This window comes from Rhinopithecus roxellana, chromosome 2 (assembly GCF_007565055.1).
Source record: "Rhinopithecus roxellana isolate Shanxi Qingling chromosome 2, ASM756505v1, whole genome shotgun sequence".
Taxonomy (NCBI): Eukaryota; Metazoa; Chordata; class Mammalia; order Primates; family Cercopithecidae; genus Rhinopithecus; species Rhinopithecus roxellana.
In genome coordinates this window covers 185,876,241-185,900,200 of record NC_044550.1, presented here as the reverse complement: position 1 = coordinate 185,900,200, position 23,960 = coordinate 185,876,241, and the positions used below count along the sequence as shown (strand labels likewise).

The 23,960-nt window shown below is 34.1% G+C and overlaps 1 protein-coding gene across 1 annotated transcript; it reads left to right on the top strand.

Moving 5' to 3' along the window:
- The first annotated feature begins 364 nt into the window (after nucleotides 1–364).
- On the top strand, nucleotides 365–14,248 carry LOC104667780 (UDP-glucuronosyltransferase 2B19). The gene is made up of 6 exons (XM_010370339.2): nucleotides 365–1,126; nucleotides 2,402–2,550; nucleotides 6,686–6,817; nucleotides 9,542–9,629; nucleotides 10,809–11,028; nucleotides 13,496–14,248. The coding sequence occupies exons 1-6, from the start codon at nucleotides 406–408 to the stop codon at nucleotides 13,770–13,772; spliced, it is 1,587 nt and encodes a 528-aa protein (XP_010368641.2). The 5' UTR covers nucleotides 365–405; the 3' UTR covers nucleotides 13,773–14,248.
- The last annotated feature ends 9,712 nt before the right edge of the window (nucleotides 14,249–23,960 follow it).

Below are 23,960 nucleotides of genomic sequence, written 5' to 3'. Positions count from 1 at the left end.
TATTTCAACAAATTTACAGAAGTTTTTGAACCATGTTTAGCTATTTTATCTTTAGTTCTGTGTCAAAGACACTGCAGGAACGTGAGCCTTTCACTGCTACTCTTACGGACACTCTTCTAAAATATATTATATGAATCAGGTGCTGTGTCTCTCCGAGATCACTGATATTAGCTGAATTTTAGCACTTAAAAATATGAAAAGGAAAATAAACCCACTTGTATAAACAGGTCTTCTACCTTTTATTTGTCTCCTTGTTATCCACATGCTCAGACTGTTAAATTAATGTATTTACTTTGAAGTGTAAAAGTTACATTTTAACTTCTTGAGTGATTTATACTTGGATGTCACCATGAGAAATGACAGAAAGGAGCGGTAACTGGAAAACAAGTATTGTATTGCATCAGGATGTCTATGAAATGGACTTCAGCTCTTCTGCTGATACAGCTGAGCTGTTACTTGAGCTCTGGGAGTTGTGGAAAGGTGCTGGTGTGGCCCACAGAATTCAGCCATTGGATGAATATAAAGACAATCCTGGATGAGCTTGTCCAGAGAGGTCATGAGGTGACTGTATTGGCATATTCAACTTCCATTCTTCCTGATCCTAACAACCCATCTGCTCTTAAATTTGAAATTTGTCCTACATCTTTAACTGAAACTGAGTTTGAGAATGACGTCACGCAACTGGTTAAGAGATGGTTAGACGGTCCAAAAGACACATTTTGGCCACATTTTTTACAAGTACAAGAAATCATGTGGACATATACTGACATGATTAGAAAATTCTGTAAAGATGTGGTTTCAAATAAGAAACTTATGAAGAAACTACAGGAGTCAAGATTTGATGTTGTTCTTGCAGATCCTGTTTCCCCCTGTGGTGAGCTGCTGGCTGAGCTACTTAAAATACCCTTTGTGTACAGCCTCCGTTCCTCTCCTGGCTACGCAATTGAAAAGCATGGTGGAGGATTTCTCTTTCCTCCTTCCTATGTACCTGTTTCTATGTCAGAATTAAGAGATCAAATGACTTTCATGGAGAGAGTACAAAATATGATGTATATGGTTTATTTTGACTTTTGGTTCCAAGTATGGGATGTAAAGAACTGGGATCAGTTTTACAGTGAAGTTCTAGGTAAGTAATTTTTTCAATTGGTGGCGTGGAGATCTCACTTTCTTGTAACTTTGAAGCTGAGCTTGTATAAAGCCATAAAGTCAGGGCAGTGGGGGTTTTTGTAAGTAAATTTGTCAAATGAAAGAAAAAGATTATCAAACTCACAAACACTACAGAAAAGGTAAATCATAGGATCAGTTAAAACCCTGTGACCATCAACCATACAGAACACTCCAGGAAGTCATAAATCTGTAAATTAGTGCACCTTACATTTTTTTAAGCAATCACACTTCTGTTTCATTTTACTTTTTTATCTAAAAATGTCAGACTCATCAAGAAACATCTTGCTGAATGCGTACTGGTAGATTGAGTAGTTATACATTTTTCTAGAATTATCTATTTAACATTGCAAAATTGTTTTTTTTTGTATACCTCAGTCTCCTTATTTAGTAATTGCAACATGTACCCGTGTTACCAGGAGGTTTCCTCCACAGTTGAGAGAAATAATGTCTCAATTTCAGAATCAAAAACCAATACATATAATTTGAAGTTTCCAATATTTCTATTCCCCTTCACTTTAGGATGAAAACCATTTATTTTAAGGCCAACCATCTTATCGAAGTGTGAACATTAAGATATAAGTGTATAGTATTTTTGAAACTATGCATGCTTATTTAAAATATGAGCCAAATTAAGGTTGAACACAAATTTCTGTTTTAATAATTTCTCAAAATTTTCTAGCTGCAATTTGCAAATATATTTACTTACAAACTAATATTATTAAGATCTTAGTATGAATCAAAAGCAGTAGTAGGTACAAGTATTTCAGCTGTAATTTCAAAATAATCAAAAGTTCACTGGAAGATCCAAAGATAAAAGGACTAGATTAATGAATTATGGAAATTAGACTATTTCTTAGAAAATTATTTTCATGGTACAGTAGAATTCATTGATAATGTAGCCCTAAAAGTGGCATATTTCTGCTATTATGAAGCTTTAAAAAATAAAGAAATGGAGACTAATTCTCCATGGTTTGTTTATGGTTGTGAATATACTGATGTGGCATAAGGGATGTAGTTTTCCCTCATGATTCTCTCACCACTTTGTCTTTCTTGTAAATACACATGGGCAAAATATATAATATATAAAAATTAAATTATGCCCATATATGAATGTATGTATATATATTACAAAGCACAAACACTTCACCTACATTTTTGCCTACATTATTCTAACTTCTTTCAGAAAATTACCTAATTATATTGTGTCATCTACCTTTTCTTTTTTTCCCGTCAGGAAGACCCACTACAGTATTCGAGACAATGGCAAAAGCTGAAATATGGCTTATTCGAAACTACTGGGATTTTCAATTTCCTCACCCACTCTTACCAAATGTTGAGTTCGTTGGAGGACTCCACTGCAAACCTGCCAAACCCCTACCTAAGGTAAACTATTGCTATTTGTTTGTCTGCTTTGAATTTTCAGAGTGAGTGGTTCTGTATTCATTCGGAGTGTTTGACTTACACTGGAAGAAAGATGGGTAGTGGGAATGTAAAGCACATACCAATTAAAAACTCACATACATGTTGATACCATCAAAAGTTTGTGAATTTCATCATTATTACAGATAAAGAGGCATACTAAGGAGACTTGAAAATAGAGTTGTTAAATTTAAGCTTTGATTATGCAACATATAAGAAGATACTGGCCATTCATTCAAAGAATATTTATAAAGAGATTAGCACACACCACAGGCAAGTGTGTTGTACACAGTTTCTGTCCCAACACAAATTGCATTCTACTTTGAAAGACAGAATATATGCAAGCAATAAAAACTGCATAAAAACTATTATCTCCAGGAAAAAAACCAATGCTAAGGAAGTATCCAGTGTAGATAATAGAGAGTATCCTGGAGCCACCGATATTAATAATTTAGATGAGAGTTGAACAATATGCAGGAATAGGTGCAATAATGAGGAGAGGGAAAAAAAAACACAGAAATAAAAGCAGGTAAAGTGTTCAGGACAGTTCTCTAGACTCAAAGTTTAGTTTGCAAGGGAGATACTGAGTAAGAACCAGATGATGCTGACAGGCAAGAAAGAGCCAGATACTCCTTAGAAGTTGAAATATTTATTAAGCACATTTAAGAACTACTAAAAAGAGTTAAGAAAGGAAAATATGTGATAAAACTATATCTAAAGAAAAATTCCGAGATGTTCAATAGATTGAATTGCAGAAGGTCCAGACTGGAAAGTTCCGAGCAGAAAATCGTGTATGAATTCAGGCAGCAGATGATGGAAAAGTGAACTAGAAAGTGGATGGAAATAATTATGCCTACTTTTGCAGTAATACTAATAACTTCATATTGTGTTGTGTGGAAAAAAAGTTAATACAAATAAACCACTTTAAATGTCTCTGGCATATAGTTAGTGATTCAGAAATGTTATTAATTTTGCAATTATGGCTATTGTTATTACGATTACTACTAATTACTTAACATGTGTAAGTCACTTGAGATATCATTCCTCATTTAATAGAAACTAATTATTCAGTGCTTCAAGATTGCATTCTCTAACAAAGTCCTACCTGTCTTCTATAGGACAGTTACCTTGTGGACTTGATTACAAGAAGACATGTCAGTTCTGACAGTATGATGAGCGAGCTGAAATTATAAAATTCTACCATAAGTGATAAGGATCTTCAGCAGTATTCTAACTTATAAGAAAGTAATTCCTTAACAATATAAAAGTGTTATTCTAATAATATTTGAAGCAAGACCCAGTGTTCACTTGATTTTACTCAAGCATTTAAATCATTGAAAGATTCTGCATTGAGATTCCAGAGGTTTACATCTTAGCATAAACATACCTTATTAGAGCAGGTGCCTTAAAACAAGCAACTGAGTAAAGCTTCCTGGGGTAACTTGTGTCTCAACATCATAGCTGCCTGATAGAGAAACACAGAAAAAATGAACAATACATGTATAATAAATACCAAATAATTTCTACCACTTGTATCTGAATAGCGCCCTTAGTTTAGAATAACAAAAGAATTCTGTCATCATGTAACATTATATTCTTTATGAAGAAACGTAAGAACCTCACATATTTTAAATTGATATCACAGTTCTAAGAAATAGGTAAAAAGTAAGCATTCTTTATTACATTATTATGTAATCTCTTAAGAGATCATTTTTGTCTACCTCCTTATTAGCAGCAACATGGTAACTGATATTTTATTCCATCGTTAAAATTTAATATCTCGGTTGAATGCAAATTGTAGACTTTATAAGGTAATTTTCTAAAAAGACAAAAGCTGAGGTGAGACTAATGGAAATTCTGTGCCACCCTATCCTACTCTTGAAAGATTTCCCCACTCACATTATGGGAAACCAACAGTGCCAGTAGGAGGGGGAAGAAAGTAGGAGGTGTAGAAGGACAAGAAAAAGGGATGACTAGTAGTACAACAGTGATAATTACTAGTACTAGCTGTTAATTACTTATACTAGCTGTTGTTATTAACTTGAAGAAAGCTTTGAATACAACTCAATGGTTGTGAAACCCATTTTTTAACTGTTTATTATGTAAAATAATTGTAAACCCAAGTTGCTTTCTATTCAATTAAATATTAGATTCTCAGATAATTTATGTAATTTTAATAGAAAAGGACACTTGACAAATGTATCAAGTGTTAAAAATGCATATAGCCATTAGTTTTATAAAATATTTGCATGAAATCATACAGAGAAAAAATCAAAATATACATATTTAATATTTAATGAAAATATTCACAAAATAAACATTAGAAGTAATCAAACATCTTAAATGAAGGAATAATTAAAAACATACTAGATGCATACTGTAGCATTATAATAATTTTATCAATACAATATTCAATTACAGTCAGCTATAATACAAGTAAAGCGAGGTAGAAAATTATAAATATTACAAGATGACACATTTTTTGTTGGAGAAAAAGTATAGACAATAATAACATAATTGTCTAAATAAATGCCACCATTTTACATTGAGCTATGAAAATAGAACAAAAGCCATGATGAAAACATACATATTTACCTTGATAACATTTCTAGACAGAAATTTTATAAAAAAGCTTATTTTCCTTTTAGAACTTTTAATACTTTTATAAAATTCCTTACATAAATTGTGTATTTTTTTAAGTTGTCACAGAATGAGAAACAATCAGTCCACATCAATAATGAATCTGTAAACAGTGGTTATATTACTTTAACACTGGGTGGATGAAGAAAGCTCTGAGCATCAAGCCACTGAGACAAAACACTGAACATAAGTTACATCAAATGTGGCTACAGGTAACTGCAATCACACACAATACCTGGATATCCCATGTATTATCTGGAACAGTACTACGGTGACTCTGACATCATTAACACTAATGTCTTAACATTGAAAGTTATATTTTAAAAAATACTTAGCCATATGTGGTCTGCAAATAAACATTTGGATTTTTTTTCTTCGTTTTGTAAAGAACACTTAAGAGAAAGTTTTACCCCAATGATTACATCTGAAATTATTTAACTTTAAAAATTGGCATATTGGGGAACACAAGTCAGAATGATTCTCAATAAATTCCAGCCAAGTACGTTTTCACCAAGATTTGTATGTGTGAGTGAACTACTCAAGAAGGTGACCAAATCTCCTCTGCAGAAAGGCCTGGCAGTCGTTCCCATTCTGGTGCAAGTGCTGCTGCCTCTGAAACACAGCAAAGACATGATGAGAGTTCCTCACATGCAGTTATAAATAGCACATCAATTTAACAGTGTGATTTCGGGGCAATAGGTGTTCCAGCTAAACAATAACATGAAAAATATGATCATTCAACTATCTAACTATATACTGTACAATTCTGTATTATAAATGAGACTCTTAGAATTAATTCATAGAAATTCCAAACCACAATAGCAGACTCCAGAATGTCAGTGATTCTTAACCACCACTTTTTACAGTTACTTTTTTTTTTCTTTTTTGAAAAAAGACTGGAAAACTCTGACAAACTTTAAGTGACGTGTAAAGGATTATAGTAAGATAAATGTAGATTTACATAATCCCAGCTGTGAGTAACTTTTCCTCAGTGCTCAGTCAGGGAAGTCAACCACTAATGACTTCCAACTAAAATAATTCTGTAGAAAACCTGCCTAAAATAAACATATGTGATTTAGCAGAACAACAATATACCATTATAGCCAAGTGGTGCCACTTTAAAGCGCCTACATTAGTACTTATAATATTATAAATGAAGAGTTTGGGTATCTCCCCAAATACTATGTAATAGCTCTATTTCATTTCTCTCTTACACACACACACACACACACACACACACATACACACATATTTATACAAATACCCTTAACAGAAGCATCCTATCTAATATTATATATCTTGCAAAAAAACTGAGTAATCGAGTCAGTCAAAAATCATCCTTTACTCCAATAATTCCTGATAATAGTTGATTTTCTCTTTTTAGTTTTTATGCTAATTTTTTCACAGTGCTTGCTGTGCTGATAATCTATTATGATAGAACACATTCTTTTTTTCACAGGAAATGGAAGAGTTTGTCCAGAGCTCTGGAGAAAATGGTATTGTGGTATTTTCTCTGGGGTCGATGGTCAGTAACATGTCAGAAGAAAGGGCCAACGTAGTTGCATCAGCCCTTGCCAAGATTCCACAAAAGGTAAGATACAATGTCTTAATGTTGTGAAAAACTGCTGAAAGAGGCTGTTAAAGTTTGTAAAGAATCCAATTGTAGAAACTTCCTGCCTAGTAAACTTAGCTGTTGGGAAAGCACTAATTATCTCAGATATTAATTCAAAATCAAAAATATATATGGAAGATGCTAAAATAATACAGAGAGTGTTTTTCACTGGTAATTAATATGGCATTAACATTGTGATCAGGAATAAATATAATTAAGAGTTGCAGCTAAAGCTTTGGTATTATCATGATATTGGTGTCAGGTTTGTGCTATCACCAAATTCTGCCCCTGTGATTTGATCCTTTTGTTTAAGATTTCCTGAGGGCGTTGTACACCCTACAGACTTTAGAAAACATAACATTTTGGTAACTTCACTAGAACAGTAACAAACAGCAGGTATTTAAAAACTCTGACATGCATCATGCAGTTTAGTGTTGCCATGTTATCCAGCATCATATACTTCCTATACATTTTGGAGTAGGCCTATTTGCATGATATTCAGGGTACTATTCAGAGAAAGGACAGCCTAAGCTGTCAGACAACTAACATAAGGACCCACACAGCCAGGCAAATTTGGAGAAAGAGAAAAAGCAGCCTGCCTTGCTGGACCAGGCCCAGCCAATGTCTGAAGTAGGAAGATGAAAGGGAAAGGGTGGAGATGGATCTTGCTCTGAGGGTGGACCCTGTGTAGTATAAAATGTGGCCCCACAAGGACACTGCATTGTGAGATTAACAACTCCTCCCAATGGGGGAAGCCGAAGGAAATATAGGAAGGACTCAAGCAGAAGGAAGCCAGGCAGGGGAACAGGTTCAGATGCCACCTTCATAGAACATAGTAGGAACATATTTTCTTTTATATAGAATAAAATGTGTATTTGCAATTACTTTTTAGTTCCCTGTCTGACATAGCCTTCTTGTAATGACCTATGCTAATATTTTGCCAAAAACTCAAAGTTACTTTAACAATGATGTAACAAATAGAACTTAAAACACTGTAAATTATTTTATTAAGGATTCCTTCGGGGTTCCAACATTAGTAATGTAAACATAAAAATGTCTTGGCTATAGCAGAACATATTAATCACTGTTGTCAACATTTTGTAGCACACTGTCTAAGTGTTAGCAATCAGTTGACCAAAATTCAGCAAAATACAATTTTGAATTTATTTAAGAGTTGTATTTTTATTTGTGGTACCAATAGGTTCCTCATTTCTATGTTGAAAAAATATCCAAAATTAGCAATCCTGAGAATACTCTGAATTTGTGTCAAAAACTATCACTTGAAATTTTTCTTGGAAGTAATTGTTGATAATTTGTAATTTCAGAGAAGTTATACATGCTACCTTTGCAGCATTAATTGACTTCTTCCAGTTGGCTTAGTTTATAGGCTTGTATTTTTATCAATCAAAGGCAACAAACTGTATTAAAATAATTTACAGACATGTAGATATAAGTGAACTACTTCCCATATTACTCAGAAATATTAATATTAAATTTGGTAGATGAAATTAATATTAAATTTGGTAGATGAAAACTCAAAATATATAACACAAAATAAGCATATAGGTCATTAGTAAGTTGTTACTGCTTTTTCACACTAGAATGATGACTACCTAAAAATTTTAATGTATATGATTATTAAAATTTTTTATCTTTTTAAAATTAAATTTTGGTTATTAACTTTTAATTTCAGGGTAAATGGGATGTTTGTTACATAGGTAAACTTATGTCTTGCGGGTTTGTTGTACAGACTGTTTTGTCATGCAAGTAGTAAGTCTAGTACCTTTTAGCTATTTTTCCTGATCCTTTCTCTCCTCCCAACCCCCACCCTCCAATAAGGCCCAGCATATGTTATTCCTCTCTATATGTTCATGTGTACTCATCTTTTAGCTTCCACTTGTAAGTGAGGGCATACGGTGTTTGGATTTCTGTTCCTGTGTTTATTTGCTAAGGATAATGTACAGCAACTCATTTATGTTCCTACAAAAGACATGATCTTGTTCTTTTTTATGGCTACATAATATTTCACTGTGTACATATACCACATTTTCTTTATCCAATCCATCATTGACGGGCATTTAGATTGATTTCATGTCTTTGCTAGGATGAATAGTGCTGTAATGAACATACATGTGCATGTTCTAATTTATAGTCCTTTGGATACATACCCAGTAATAGGATTGCTGGGTTGAATAGTATTTCTGCCTCTAGGATTTTGAGGAATCATCACCCTGTCTTCCACAATGGTTGAACTTACACACCCTCCTACAGAGTATAAGCATTTATTTTTCTATACAACATCGCCAGCATCTGTTATTTTTTGAGTTTTTTAGAATGGCCATTCTGACTGATGTAAGATGGTATCTCTTTGTGGTTTTGATCAGTGATGTTAAGCTTTTTTTCATATAGAGGTTTGCCCCATATAGGTTTTCTTTTGAAAAGTGTAACAACTTTTTAAACACTTGAACTTTTCATTGATAATCTTATTTGTCTAAGCTACTATTTTGAAAAAACATGATTTCCTTACATACCTAACTAATTACAAAAATAAGGAAATGAAAAGTGAGTATTCTATTTACATCAGTCTGAGTAGTTCTTGTTACTTAACATCCCTTGTTTTCATTGTTAATCTCTTTAGAGTTCTAACATTCTATAACTTTTCAGCTCCTCTCATGGAATAAGATATTTTGTTCACTGTAACAGGTTCTGTGGAGATTTGATGGTAATAAACCAGATGCCTTAGGACTCAATACTCAGTTGTACAAGTGGCTACCCCAGAATGATCTTCTTGGTAAGTCTCTGGAGAACAAATATTGAATATATTATTAACAGATTATTAGAGTGTTAATAGTCATTATGAAACAAGCCTATTGAACATTTGTTATGGAAAAACTTAAAAATAAAATGAAACTTCTCTATATTTATTTTCCAGTCCTAGGGTGAAAAGAATAAACAATAATTGCTATCATTTTATGATATGCACCCACATTCTTTATGATCAGAGTATCTTTATTTTGGGTGTTATTTCCTCTCAGAGAATTTTTCTGGCACTTCCTGGGTTGTCTTCCTTTCTCATATTTCTACAACTTTACTTTCCTCTTCTGTAGAGTTATTTCAAATGTCACTAAAAATAACAGCTCTTCTGCTATCACCAGGGACACTGCATTTTCTGTAGGATTAAATCCCTAATCAAAAAGTGTTGACACATTGCATAATGAAGTGTGACCTGTCCTTCCTCAATTCTAGCACCACCATCACCTCACTGCCTGCTGCCTTGCACGCACCACATATCACACTCCATGACTGTACTTAAGAGAACACATTCTGGCTGGACAAAGTGGCTCATGCCTGTAATCCTAGCACTTTGGGAAGCTGACGTGGGCGGATTGACTGAGCTTAGGAGTTCGAGACCATCCTGGGCAACATGGTGAAACTCAGTCTCTATTAAATTAACGGGGAATGGTGGTTTCCCTGTAGTCCCTGCTACTCAGAAGGCTGAGTAGAGAATTGCCTGAACCTGGGAGGTGGAGGTTGAAGTGAGCCGAGATTGCACCACTGCACTCCAGCCTGGGTGACAGAGAGAGACTCTGTCTCCATTAAAACAAACAAACAAACAACAACAACAACAACAACAAAAAACAAACAAAAAAATGAGAACACATTCTTACATGCCCATCCCTTTTCTGTGCTTTTTTCTTTTTTGCACATTATATTTCCTTGTCCAAATTTCACTTTTTGTTAGTTCAACTGGTAATATTGTATTAATTTTTTCAGTCTGAAGTTAAACACACCACACAGCCTTCACTTACGTCTCCAGCAGAATTAGGTGCTCCTTCCTCTGAAGTCTGAAAAGCAATTTCATTTCAGTTCAGTGTGTTATCAAGGAAACACTGTCACACTCAGATTCTTCCATTGTGCATTTCTCATTTTATTCCTATGAGTAATTTTGCTAAAATTCCTTCAATCCTAGGTCATCCGAAAACCAGAGCTTTTATAACACATGGTGGAGCCAATGGCATCTACGAGGCTATCTACCATGGAATCCCTATGGTGGGCATTCCACTGTTTGCAGATCAACCTGATAACATTGCACACATGAAGGCGAAGGGTGCAGCTGTTAGTTTGGACTTCAACACAATGTCGAGTACAGACTTATTCAATGCACTGAAGACAGTAATAAATGATCCTTTGTGAGTATAACTTTTTGTTTTTACTCAGTGGTGTTTTTAGATCAGTTTCTCTTGTCAATAGTAAGTATGAGTTTTATCCTTTATATAAAAGACTGATTTTGAAAGAATTTTAATGATTTAAATAATCTACAATCCACTTTTATTGTTGAGTGATTATTTAAAAATTTTATTTGAACCACATACATTTAACGAATAACCAATTATTGAAATAATTTTCTACACAAAACTAATTTTAAAGTGATATAGATAAGAAGACATATTAAAATAAATGTGACATAATCAATCCACAGTAGAAAGGAAGGATAAACTTGAAGTCATATAATAAAATATTTTAATTCAGTATCTAAAATGTCTCAAAGTATATCTGTTTTCTCACTGAAAAATTTATTTTTATTATCATTATAATAACAGTCTTCATAATTAAATTTAATTTCCACAGTAGAAAACCGACCTACTTAAAGTGTAAAATCCAGATGTATTTAGTATGCTTGCAGTCATGAAGCTGTCACCATTATATCATTTTAGAACATTTTTATCAACATAAAAGAAACCATAATGGTATACAAGTCATTTCCCATGACCCCTTAGCCCTAGGCTAACACCAATTTTCTTTCCTTCTCTATAGATTATTCTCTCTACATATTTCATATAAATTGAATCATACAACTTATTATGTTGTGTAAATGACTTCTTTCACCAAGTACAATTTTTGTTGTTTTTATGTTTTTTAGCTTTATTTATGTTGTGTGTATAACATTTCATTTCTTTTTACAGCAATATATTTTATAATATGGGTATTCCATATTTTATTTGTCTCTATCATGATCTGAGAGATAGGTAAATTGGTATCTTCACTTCAAAACAATGTTTATGATGATCTTACTTTTTTGAGCTGTTTCACTTTGTGTGTGTATATTTATTTTATGTGTTTTATACTTAAATATGTATTTTAGAAGACGTATAATGTATTTTAAGATTCTAAGTGTCAAATAATTTCAAAATAAGCACACAAAATACAGGAAATCCTAGGGGTTCTACCACAGAGTGGCCAGAGAAAGCCTCACTTATTGGTAACATTTAGAGGGTTGCCTCAAAAAAGATGGAAGCATGCCTTGGGTTGTTGCAAGAAAGAGTACTCCAGGCGTGGGTAGAGGGACACAATGTGTAAGGTGCTAAGATGGGAGCTTAAAGAAAAATATAAGGTCAAAGTCCCTAGAAGACCCAGTGTGCACAGGAAAGTGTTTGGAGAAGAGCTTGCCAGTGTCTGATAATGGAGGATCCTGAGGACCAAATAACAGAGTTGGATTTTATTCTTGATATGATGAAAAGTCAGGCAAAAGTCTTAATCAAGACAGTGTCATAATCTGACTTTAATTTCAAAAAAAAAAAAAATCATTCTGGTTACTGGGTGGGCAACAGTAGGACACTAAAGATTAGAATAGAAGCAGAGCTCATGGCTATGAGACATTTCACCCACATAACACAATTCATCTTTAGAAACCTAAGGATGATAATTCTCAAATTGTATTTTAAGTATATATCTTTCACCACTTAAAATGGCTCATGATGCTGAGCATGATTGTGAATGCCTGCTTGAGACCTAGAGGAGCATAATTAGATATTTCATAACACAAAGGATAAATGCTTAAGCGATGGGTACCCTTTTCTTCATGATGTGATTATTTCACATAACAGCCTGTATCAAAACATCTCATGTACCTCATAAATATATACGCCTACTATGTACTCAAAATACTAAAAATTAAAAAAAAATAAAATTGCTCATATGTTCTCTGCCTCAAATAAGTAACTTTCTCACCTGAACTTCCATTTTTACTTTAAAAATATTTGTCAATCCTGAAATACAGTTTAAAAGGCAAACTTTCTATGATGACTCAAATTAAAATACACAAATTCTATGTCAATTCTGTTACATTTACATTGAATCATATGACACTTTAAGAATCTTTCATAGACTTGATATGCTCAAGCAAAAATTAACTTACTTTATTTTTTATATTTATTTGTTTATTTATTTTTTGAGAGGGGATCTCACTCACTCACAGCTGATTTGTTTAAGTACTTTGTAGACTGTGGATGTTAATCTTTTGTGATATGTGTAGTTTGTGAAGATTTTCTCTAACTCTTTTTTGAGAGTGCAGTGGTGCAATCTTGGCTCACTGCAACCTCCCTCTCCTGGGTTCAAGTGATTCTCCTGCCTCAGCCTCCCAAGTAGCTGAAACTACAGGTGTGTGCCACCTCGCCTGGGTAAATTTTGTTTTTGTTCTTGTTTTTGTATTTTTATTAGAGACGGGGATTCACCGTGTTAGCCAGGATGGTCTTGATCTCCTGACCTTGTGATCCGCATGCCTCGACCTCCCAAAGTACTGGGATTACAGGTGTGAACCACAGCACCTGGCCAAATTAACTTACTTTCAATGTTGATACCTTTATGTTTATCATTTAGATATAAAGAGAATGCTACGAAATTATCAAGAATTCATCATGATCAACCAGTGAAGCCCCTGGATCGAGCAGTCTTCTGGATTGAATTTGTCATGCGCCATAAAGGAGCCAAACACCTTCGGGTTGCAGCCCATGATCTCACCTGGTTCCAGTACCACTCTTTGGATGTGATTGGATTCCTGCTGGCCTGTGTGGCAACTGTAATATTCATCATCACAAAATGTCTGTTTTGTGTCTGGAAGTTTGTTAGAACAGGAAAGAAGGGAAAAAGAGATTAATTACATCTGAGGCTGGAAGCTGGGAAACCCGATAAATGAGACTCCTTCAGTTTACTACAACAAGAATAGGTTGTGATACAAGATTCCTTTCTTCTTGTGCCAAAACATCTTTCAAAACTTACCTTGTCAAGTCAAAAATTTTTTTTTCAGATATTTAGTACCTGTTTAACTGTTAGAAATAGTTCACTTCAAGGAGGAAAACATTAGGGAAAACAAAAATGTTATAAAGTCGTATGAGCTTATATTGAAATTTATTGAGCTTGTTTTGAAATTTATTGTTCTTATTCACAGTTTATATGAAAAATATTATTAAGCTTAACTATATGTCAACATTGTACATATAAACAAGAATATTAAGAAGTGCATTGACAGTATCAATACTATTTTGCACATACTCGGCATACTTTGGATTCATTTCATGCAGGATTGTGTTGTTTTAACTGTCTCTGAGGAAACTATTAAATAATTAGATTGTATAAAAAGTCTCTCTCTTCCTCTTGATATTTTGAGTGCTGCTTACCTTTAATTTTGAGTGCTGCTTACCTTGATAATTATTTAATATCTTCCTCTTGATATTAAATAATTAGATTGTATAAAAAGTCTCTCTCTTCCTCTTGATATTTGAGTGCTGCTTACCTTTTATTGTGCATCCAGCTTCATTGTCACTTTTTTTGCTAAAAGCTTTGATAAAAATGCTTACCATTTTAGAGTTTTGGTCACTTCCCAGTGGAAAGTATGTGGAATTAGAAATATAGCAACTCATACCTAGTTTCTACTACAAAACAAACTAATTTTACAATGTGTTTGGTTTTTTGAGCCAATTCTATTTTTCTGGTCATTTAAAAATATTCATCTTTTTAAATTCTTTTTCATTTTAGTTATTCAAAAGTTTTTGGGTGAAAGTTTGTCTTTGGTTACATGGATAAGTTCTTTAGTGGTGATTTTTCAGATTTTGGTGCACTCATTACTCAAGCAATATACACTGTACCCAATGTGTAGTGTTTTATCCCTCACCCCGCTCCCACCCTTCCTTCTGAGTTCTGAGAGCCCATTATATCATTCTTATGCCTTTGTGTCCTAATAGCTTCAGTCTCGCTTATAAGTGAGAGCATACATTGTTTGCTTTTATATTCCTGAATTACTTCACTTAGAATAATGGTCTCCAACTACAACCAGGTTTACTTTGTCTCTTTTGATGGCTGAGTAGTATTCCATTATACATATGGAATGTATGGATAAAGTAATGGGTGGATAAAGTAAATGTGATATATATATATACATATATATATACACACACATATATATAATATATACATAGTATATATGTATGTGTACACAAACACACACACACGTATGTTTATCTCACATTTTATTTATTCACCTATTGGTTGATGGGAATCTAGGCTGGTTCAACAGTTTTGCAATTGTGAATTGTGCTGCTATAAACGTGTGTATATGGATTTTTCTCATATAATGAATTATTTTCCTCTGGATAGATGTCCAGCAGTGGAATTGCTGGATCAAATGGCAGTTCTACTTTTAGTTATTTAAGGGATATCCATATTCTTTGCCATATTGGTTGTACTAATTTGCTTTCCCACCAGTAGTGTAAACGTGTTCCCTTATTAGCACCATGCCAACATCTACTATTTTTGGATTTTTAAACTATGGCCATTTGCCATTTGTATATCTTCTTTTGAAAATTGTCTATTCATGTCCTTAGGCCACATTTTGAGGGATTATTAGCTTTTCTCCTGCTGATTTGTTAAGTACTTTGTAGACTGTGGATATTAATCTTTTGTGGTATGTGTAGTTTGTGAAGATTTTCTCTAACTCTGTGAGTTGTCTGCTTACTTTGTTGATTATTTCTTTTGCTGTTCAGAAGCTTTTTAGTGTAATTAAGTTCCATCTATTTATCTTTGTTTTTGTTGCCTTTGCTTTTGGGTTCTTGGTCATGAGGTCTTTGCCTAAGTCAATGTCTAGAAGAGTTTTTCAGATGTTATCTTCTGCAATTTTTATACTTCCAGGTCTTAGATTTAATTATTTGATTCATCTTGAGTTGATCTTTGTATAAGGTGAGAGATAAGTATCCAGTTTCTTTCTTCTACATGTGGCTTGCCAATTATCCCAGCACCATTTATCGAATAGGTTGTCCTTTCCCCACTTTATGTTTTTGTTTGCTTTGTCAAAGACTAATTGGCTATAAGTATTTAGTTTTATTTCTGAATTCTCTGTTTGTTTCATCGGTCTACATGCTTGTTTTTATACCAGTACCATGCTGTTTTGTTAACTATAGCCTTGTAGTATAGTTTGAAGTCAGGTAATGTGACACCTCTAGATTTTTTTTTTTTTTAAGTCTTGCTTTTGCTATATGGGTATCAAAGCTGAGAATCAAATAAAAACCTCAAACCCTATAAAAACATCTGCAACAATAATAATTATTATTAAATAAATACTTAGAAATATACTTAACCAAGAAGGTGAAAGTTCTTCAGAAAGAAGGCCACAAAACTCTTCTGAAATAAATCATAGATGATGCAAACAAATAGAAACACATCCCTTGTTCATTGTTGGCCTGACTAAATATTGTGAAAATTACCATAGTTCCAAATGCATTCTATAAATTCAGGTGCATTTTCCATTAAAATATCATCATCATTATTCACAGAACTAAAAAAAAAACTAAAATTCTAAATTTAATATAGGTTCTATTCTCATTTTTGACCTTTAATGACAAATGTAAGTTCTTAATTTTTGATTGTGATAATATAGGAGTTTCATTATGAAGGGATTTAGTGTACTGTTAATCTTGCTAAACATACATGCACATATACATGTCCAATTATTTTAAAACAAGACACTGCATCACTTAGTTACCTGATAGATATGTGATGAAATTCAATGTGTTTATTGAAGACAGTTTGAAATAATAATTAGTGTTCCACATACTATACTTCAAATAATCATGTCTAATTTTTCTCTTTTCCAAGGGTCTTTTGATCCATTTCTTCTCTAAATATAAAATAGAAACATGAAATCCTTTAGAATCACAAAAAGTGTGCAAAGTATACAATGAGTTTATAAATTTTGTGGAAAATAGCTAAATCAAGTCATAAACCTTCTTTAATGTACATATCAGGGAAGCACTTCATGACAAAAGTGGTCCAGATGGACAGAAATTTAGTTATCTTTGTTAGTAAGAAGCCTTACGATTTACTAATTATCACACAAGTATTCTCCAGCCTAATGATTTAAATGTAAATATTATATATATATATCACTATATTTGTATATATATTTATATAGGTATATATAAATCATGACTATATATATACATATACACTCACACGCAGTATAACATTGATGCTAGAGAAATCATAGGAAGAGTTTGTAACAGAATATTTCATACAAATCATCCAGGAACTGATACATATATAAAGAAACACAGAACTAATATAGTGCCAGAGGTTAGTAATGTTGTTTTATCATGCTTATAAACCTGTGCTTATTTACATTGAACCTATCCTACAACACATGTAACTATAGATTGGTATCCACTGTCTAGTGACAGCTACAAAACAACAACCATAAAAGACAATCTAATATAAAAGTTGATGAAAGTATGAATAGGTAATTCAAAGTAAAAATAGCAAATAACATATAAAAGATGATAAAGTTACTGATGCTCAAATAAATAGAAATAATGCCAATAAATTATTTCTGTAAAAATCCCAAATAGAAGAGTCAGCATAACACGGTGGTTAAGAGCTGGCAGTCTGAATTCAGGTCACCTTGATTCAAATCTCTGAGAAACCATTACATAATGATGTGGGTTGGACAAGGCATTTAAACCATACTTGCCTCAGCTTTCTCACCAATGAAATGACAATGGTGGTCACAGTATTAACCACCTCATGGGGTTACTGAAAGAAGGAATTCACTAATATTGCAAAGCACCAGAAACGATTTTGTATACATCAAAATAAAATATGCACCCTTACAATTAAACAAATCAAAAAATTTCCCCAACAATTTTACTGTTGATAAAATTGCATAGTACACGCCGGGCGTGATGGCTCATGCCTGTAATCCTAACCCTTTGGGAGGCTGAGGCAGGTGGATCACGAGGTCAAGAGATCAAGACCATCCTGACCAACATGGTGAAGTGTGCCTGTAGTCCCAGGTACTTGGGAGGCTGAGGCAGGAGAATCGCTTGAACCCCCAGAGGCAGAGGTTGCAGTGAGCTGAGATCACTGCACTCCAGCCTGGTGACAGAGCGAGACTCTGTCTCAAAAAAAAAAAAAAAAAAAAAAAAAAAAAAAAAAAAAAAAATGCATAATATAGTTCAAAAACATGATATGTTTGTAATATAAATAGCAAAAATGACATAATTTACTATTTACTATTTCAAATATGTGGGAATTAAATTTATAGCATAAAACAAGGTCTAACAAACTATGGCCTTTAAGTCAAATCTGGCCATCCACCTGTGTTGTTTTTTTTTTAAAAACAATTGATTAAAAATTTTTATGCCAAAAATTTAACACTTTAATCACTTAATGTGTACAATCCATTGGCATTTAATACATTTGCAATATTTTGCCACTACCACCACTGTCTAGATCCAAAGTATTTTTTCACTTCAAAGGAAGCTTTATACCCATTAGACAGTCATCTCCCATTCTCCCATCCTCCATCTCCTGCAACCTGGCATTATCTGTTGGCATTGTTCTATAGCCTAGTAGATAATATTTTTTAAAAGGCAAATAGGTATGTAACTTCAACAAAGTGTTTTATTTTACCTTACTTTTACATCTCTTATTTGTTCGTAAATGAAAATTCTGTAATGCATTGTAATTAGTTTTAATTTCCTAATTGCTCTGTTATTAAATATATTCAGCAGTGTTGTGATTTATATTGTTATGATTTCTGTCCAATTTTATATTGAAGTCTGTCTCATGAGAATTGCAGTAAACCAAGACTCTGGAAAGCTCTGATGGAGGTGAGGAAGTGAGATTCAGATGTGTGTGTTAGGTAAAACACAATGAAATGAGAAACCAAAACCAATATTCATAAAATAGAAGAAATGTGTTACTCACAGTACCTAGAGATATTAAAGATAATAACAGAAAACTGACAGAAAGTTCAGAAGTGGCAGAGAGCTCAACCAGCTGCCTGGAAGTGGTAGAGAGAATCCCTGTGCAGAAGGCTGTGGGGGTGCTTTTCTTAAGGTCTATGGGCATTATTTCCTAGCCTTGTCTGCAGGAGTTTTGGAATGGCTCTCTTAAGAAAACACACATGAATGGGGAAAATTATTATTTGATGTTGGTATTGATCATTAGGTTATCTCACGGTAATCAGCTCTGTAGTATGTTGCATTTCTGGGTCAGTGGGATGAGAAACAAGTGGACTCTGTCACAAACAACTACACAAGGAAGGGAAGTTTTCACAAAGCCAAAAGTGACAGGCTATGACTAGATCTTAAACAACTCATGTTAAGCCTAAAAATGGATGCTGAGGCAGTAACGATAGTCAAGAAATGTATGACAAGAAGATAGAAATGGGATTCATTCAGCAGAACCCAGGAGACAGCCCAAGTACAGTGAGTGTTCAAGCTGTGAAAATGGGAAAGAGAGATCATCCACCTTTGAACACATACCCTTACTGGGAAACATAAAGTTTCAGACCACAGGAGTTGACCTGACCTGGAGCTGAGTCAAATAGAGAGCTGAGTGAAATACAGGGGTACAGGAAGCAGTGGGAAAAGCCCTGTGGATTCTCTGGATTTCCAAGGAAGCCATTTCTGTCTTTGTGGAATCTCTGGGTTTCTGGGGAAGCCATTTCTATCCTGTCTCACAGGGGTCCTTGGGGAGGGCTGCCAGAGGAACTGGGAAAAGACCACAGGGAGAAGGAAACCTCCAGTTGAAGTTTGCAACAATTCCATCAGAATGCAAAGTGTCTTGGCCAGAACTCCAGAGAGTGTGTGAATTGGTGTGTAGACTCAACAGGTGGGGAGGTGTGAAAGCCCTGCTTGCTTTCTCAGCTGGGAGGCTGGTAGCCTGGAGCAAGTTCTCAGCCCTGTTCACCCATTGATTGGAAATAAACTTAGTGCTGTTGGTAAGTGTGTGGTGGTAGTGAGACTGGTCTTTTGGATTGTATCGGTGCTGGGTAAGGCCTGTAACTGTCAGCTTTCTCCCACTTTCCTGACAAGTTGCATGACACAGCAGAGGCAGCCATAATCTTTCTGAGATTATAACTCTATTGACCTAGGAACCACACCCCCATCCCCCACAGCAACTACTACATCAAGGGAACACTATATGGGACAAAAGAATCTGAACAGCAGTCTTAAGCCCCAGATCTTCCATCTGATGTAGCCCACCCAAAAGAGAAGAAACCAGAAAAACAATTCTGGTAATACGACAAAACGAGGTTCTTTTCCACACCCACCCCCACCCCACCCAAATCACACTAGCTCACCAGCAATGAATATAAACCAAAACTAAATCCCACCTGTTATATTAGTGTGGCCTGGAAGTGAGACATGGAGTTAAAGGAGATTATTTTGGAGGTTAAAAATTTAATGACTGCCCTGCAAGGTTTCACACCGGCATGGGTTCTGCCCTTTCTTTGTTTTTCCCAATTTCTCCCTTTTGGAGCAGGAGCATTTATGCAATGGATGTACTCTAATGACCTCTTGAAATCAACTAACTTGTTTTTAATTTTATATGCTCATATGTGGAAGGGCCTTACTTTGTCTTAGATGAGACTTTGGACTGTTGACTTTTGAGTTAATGCTGAAATGAGTTAAGACTGGGGATTATTTAGAAGGGATAATGGTATTTTGCAATATTGGAAGAACATGAGATTTGGAAGGGGACGGGGCAGAATATTACGGTTTGGATTTTTGTTCCCACCCAAAATGCATGTCAAATTGAAGGAGGGGCCTGGTGCAGGTGATTGGATCATGGGTGCTGATTTCTCCCTTGCTGATCCCATGATAGTGAATAAGTTCTCATGAGTTATAATAGTTTAAAACTGTGTGGCTCTTACCCTTTCACTCCCACTCTCCTGACACCGTAAGAAGATGGTTCTAGTTCCTCCTTTGTCTTCCGTCATGATTATAATTTCCTGTAGCCTCCCAGTCATGCTTCCTGTTAAGCCTGCACTACTCTGAGTCAATTAAACCTTTTTCCTTCATAAATTATACACTCTCAATTAGTTCTTTACAGCAGTGTGAAAACGGACTAATACAAAGCGTATCTAAAAAAATAAAAAAAAGGTTAGAAAGGTTAGTAGCACACTTAATAGAAAAAGCCTAAATGATATTTTTCGAAGGCAAAGAGGAGGAGAAAGAAGTCAACTCTCCACTTTTATTCAAAATTGATGTGGGTTTTTTTGGCAAGACCATTAGGCAAAAACATAAAATAAATCCATATTGGAAAGGAAGGTAATAAAATATATTTATTGGTATATGGCATGATTTTATATAGAGAACATCTTAATGGTTTCACTATAAAAATATTTGCTCAAAAAAAACAGCAAAATTATTAGGACATTAGATCATTATATACAAATTACTTGTAGTTCCAGAAAATTACAATAAACTATTCTATATGATATTAATAATACAATTTTATGTAAAAATACCATCAGAAAAAAATAAAATAATTAGAATAAGTTTAACAAAAGAAATACAAAATGTAAATTGCGACAATTACTAAAAATTGTGGAAAGAAATTAAAGATCTAAATGAATGAAAACACGTCTCATATTCCTCATTTGAAAAACAATATAGTAGCATTGCCTTTATTTGCCAAATTGATACATAGATTGAACCTATCAAGTCTTCAGTTGGTTTCTTAGCATAAACTGACAAAGTGATTCTAAAATTGGTATAAATATATGAGAAACCTAAATACGACCAACACAATCTTGGAAAAAAAGAACAAAACTAGAAAACATATATCAAATCTACATTAATCAAGATAGTATAGTACAGGTACACAGTGAGACATATGCACCATTTGAATAGACTTCAGAATACAGAAATACAGCCACACATAGGGTCAACAGATGTTTGTCAAGAATGTCATTGTATAGACAATGATGAAAGTATACCCTCTTTAACAAATGCCAATGAGCAAACTGATTATTTATATGCAACAGAATGAAATTGAACTTCTTCCCTCAAACCACATACAAAAATGAACTTAAACTATATCCAAACCTAAATACAAGAGCTAGAATTATAAAAATTTCAGAAAGAAGAAAATGAATATAACTTCACAACCTTGTATGTGTCAAGGTTTTTAGATATGACACCAAAAACAGAAGAAACAAAATTAAAATTGATAAATTGAACTATATCAAAATCAAAACTTTCGCACATCAAATAACACTATCAATAAAGTCAAAAGAGAGAACAAAGATTTGAGAATATATCTACAAATTGCATATCTGATAGGTGTCTTTTATAAAACATCTATAAGGAAATCTTATAGCTCAGTTATAAAAAGACAAATAACCTAATAAAAATGTGGAAAAGATCTAAACCTAAATTTTACCAAGGAATATGTACATGTACAATAAGAACATAAAACATGTTCTGCATCATTATACTCAGTATTATTACAGAAAAATGTAAATCAAAACCAAAATGAGACACTGCTTCCCCCTCACTAGCATGACTATTATCAAAAAAGACAAATAATTTAAAATGTTGGCAAGGATGTGAAGTAATTGGAACCTCATACACTGTTTGCATGAGTGAATAATAATGCAGGCCCTTTGAAGAAATTTGGCAGTTTATCAAAGGTTAAACATAGATGTACCATGGGACGCAAGAATTCCACCTCTAGTAATATATGCAAGAGAAATGAAAACATGTCCACACAAAATTAATACATGAGTATTAAGAAACAACATATTCTTAATAGCCAAAATTGGAAGAAAAACTAGTTTATCACTGATGAATGAATAAAGCAAATGTGATACATCCAGATTGTAGAGCATTATTGGGCCATAAAAATAATACAGTCTTGATACATATCAAGGGAATCCCATCCCCGATATTCAATGTGGGTCCTTTTCTGTTTTCCTTAAGTGTCCGCTGGTCTGAGAAATAAAGGGAAAAAGTACAAAAGAGAGAAATTTTAAAGCTGGGTGTCCAGGGGAGGCATCACATGTTGGCAGGTTCCGTGATGCCCCCCAAGCCACAAAACCAGCAAATTTACATTAGTGATTTTCAAAAGTGGAGGGAGTGTACGAATAGGGTGTTGGTCACAGAGATCATATGCTTCACAAGGTAATAAAATATCACAAGGCCAATGGAGGCAGGGTGAGATCAAAGGGCACAGGTGAAATTAAAATTGCTAATGAAGTTTCGGGCACACATTGTCATTGATAACATCTTATCAGGAGGCAGGGTTTGAGAGCAGACAACTGGTCTGAGCAAAATTTATTAGGCGAGAATTTCCTCGTCCTAGTAGGCCTGGGAGTACTACAGGAGACCAGGGCTTATTTCATCCCTTATCTGCAACCATAAAAGGCAGATGTTCCCAAAGCGGCCATTTCAGAGGCCTCCCCTTAGGAATGCATTCTATTTCTCAGGGATGTTCCTTGATGAGAAAAAGAACTCAGCGATATTTCTCCTATTTGCTTTTGAAAGAAGAGAAATATGGCTCTATTACACCCAGCCCACATGCAGCCAGACTTTACGGTTATCTCCCTTGTTCCCTGAAAATCACTGTTATCCTATTCTTAAGATGCCCAGATTTCATATTGTTCAAACACACATGCTCCACAAACAATTTGTGCAGTTAATGCAGTCATCACAGTGTCCTGAGGCGACATTCATCCTCAGTTTACTGAAGATGATGGGATTAAGAGATTAAAGTAAAGACAGGCATAGGAAATCACAAGAGTATTGATTGGGGAAGTGATAAGTGTCCATGAAATCTTCACAATTTATCTTCAGAGACTGCAGTAAAGACAGGCGGAAGAAATTATAAAAGTATTAATTTGGGGAACTAATAAATGTACTTGAAATCTTCACAATTTATGTTCTTCTGCCATGGCTTCAGCCAGTCCCTCTGTTCTGGGTCCCTGACTTCCCACAACAGCCATGGATGACTCTTTTAAAAACATTTTGCTAATTATAGATTCCAAAAACAAAAGATCACATAT

Bases quoted from the DNA above. Each gene is read 5' to 3' on its own strand.
- LOC104667780 (XM_010370339.2), top strand. From the start codon at position 406: ATGTCTATGAAATGGACTTCAGCTCTTCTGCTGATACAGCTGAGCTGT. The intron at 1,127-2,401 runs GTAAGTAATTTT...TTTTCCCGTCAG, and splicing joins GTTTTACAGTGAAGTTCTAG to GAAGACCCACTACAGTATTC. The intron at 2,551-6,685 runs GTAAACTATTGC...TTTTTTTCACAG, and splicing joins CTGCCAAACCCCTACCTAAG to GAAATGGAAGAGTTTGTCCA.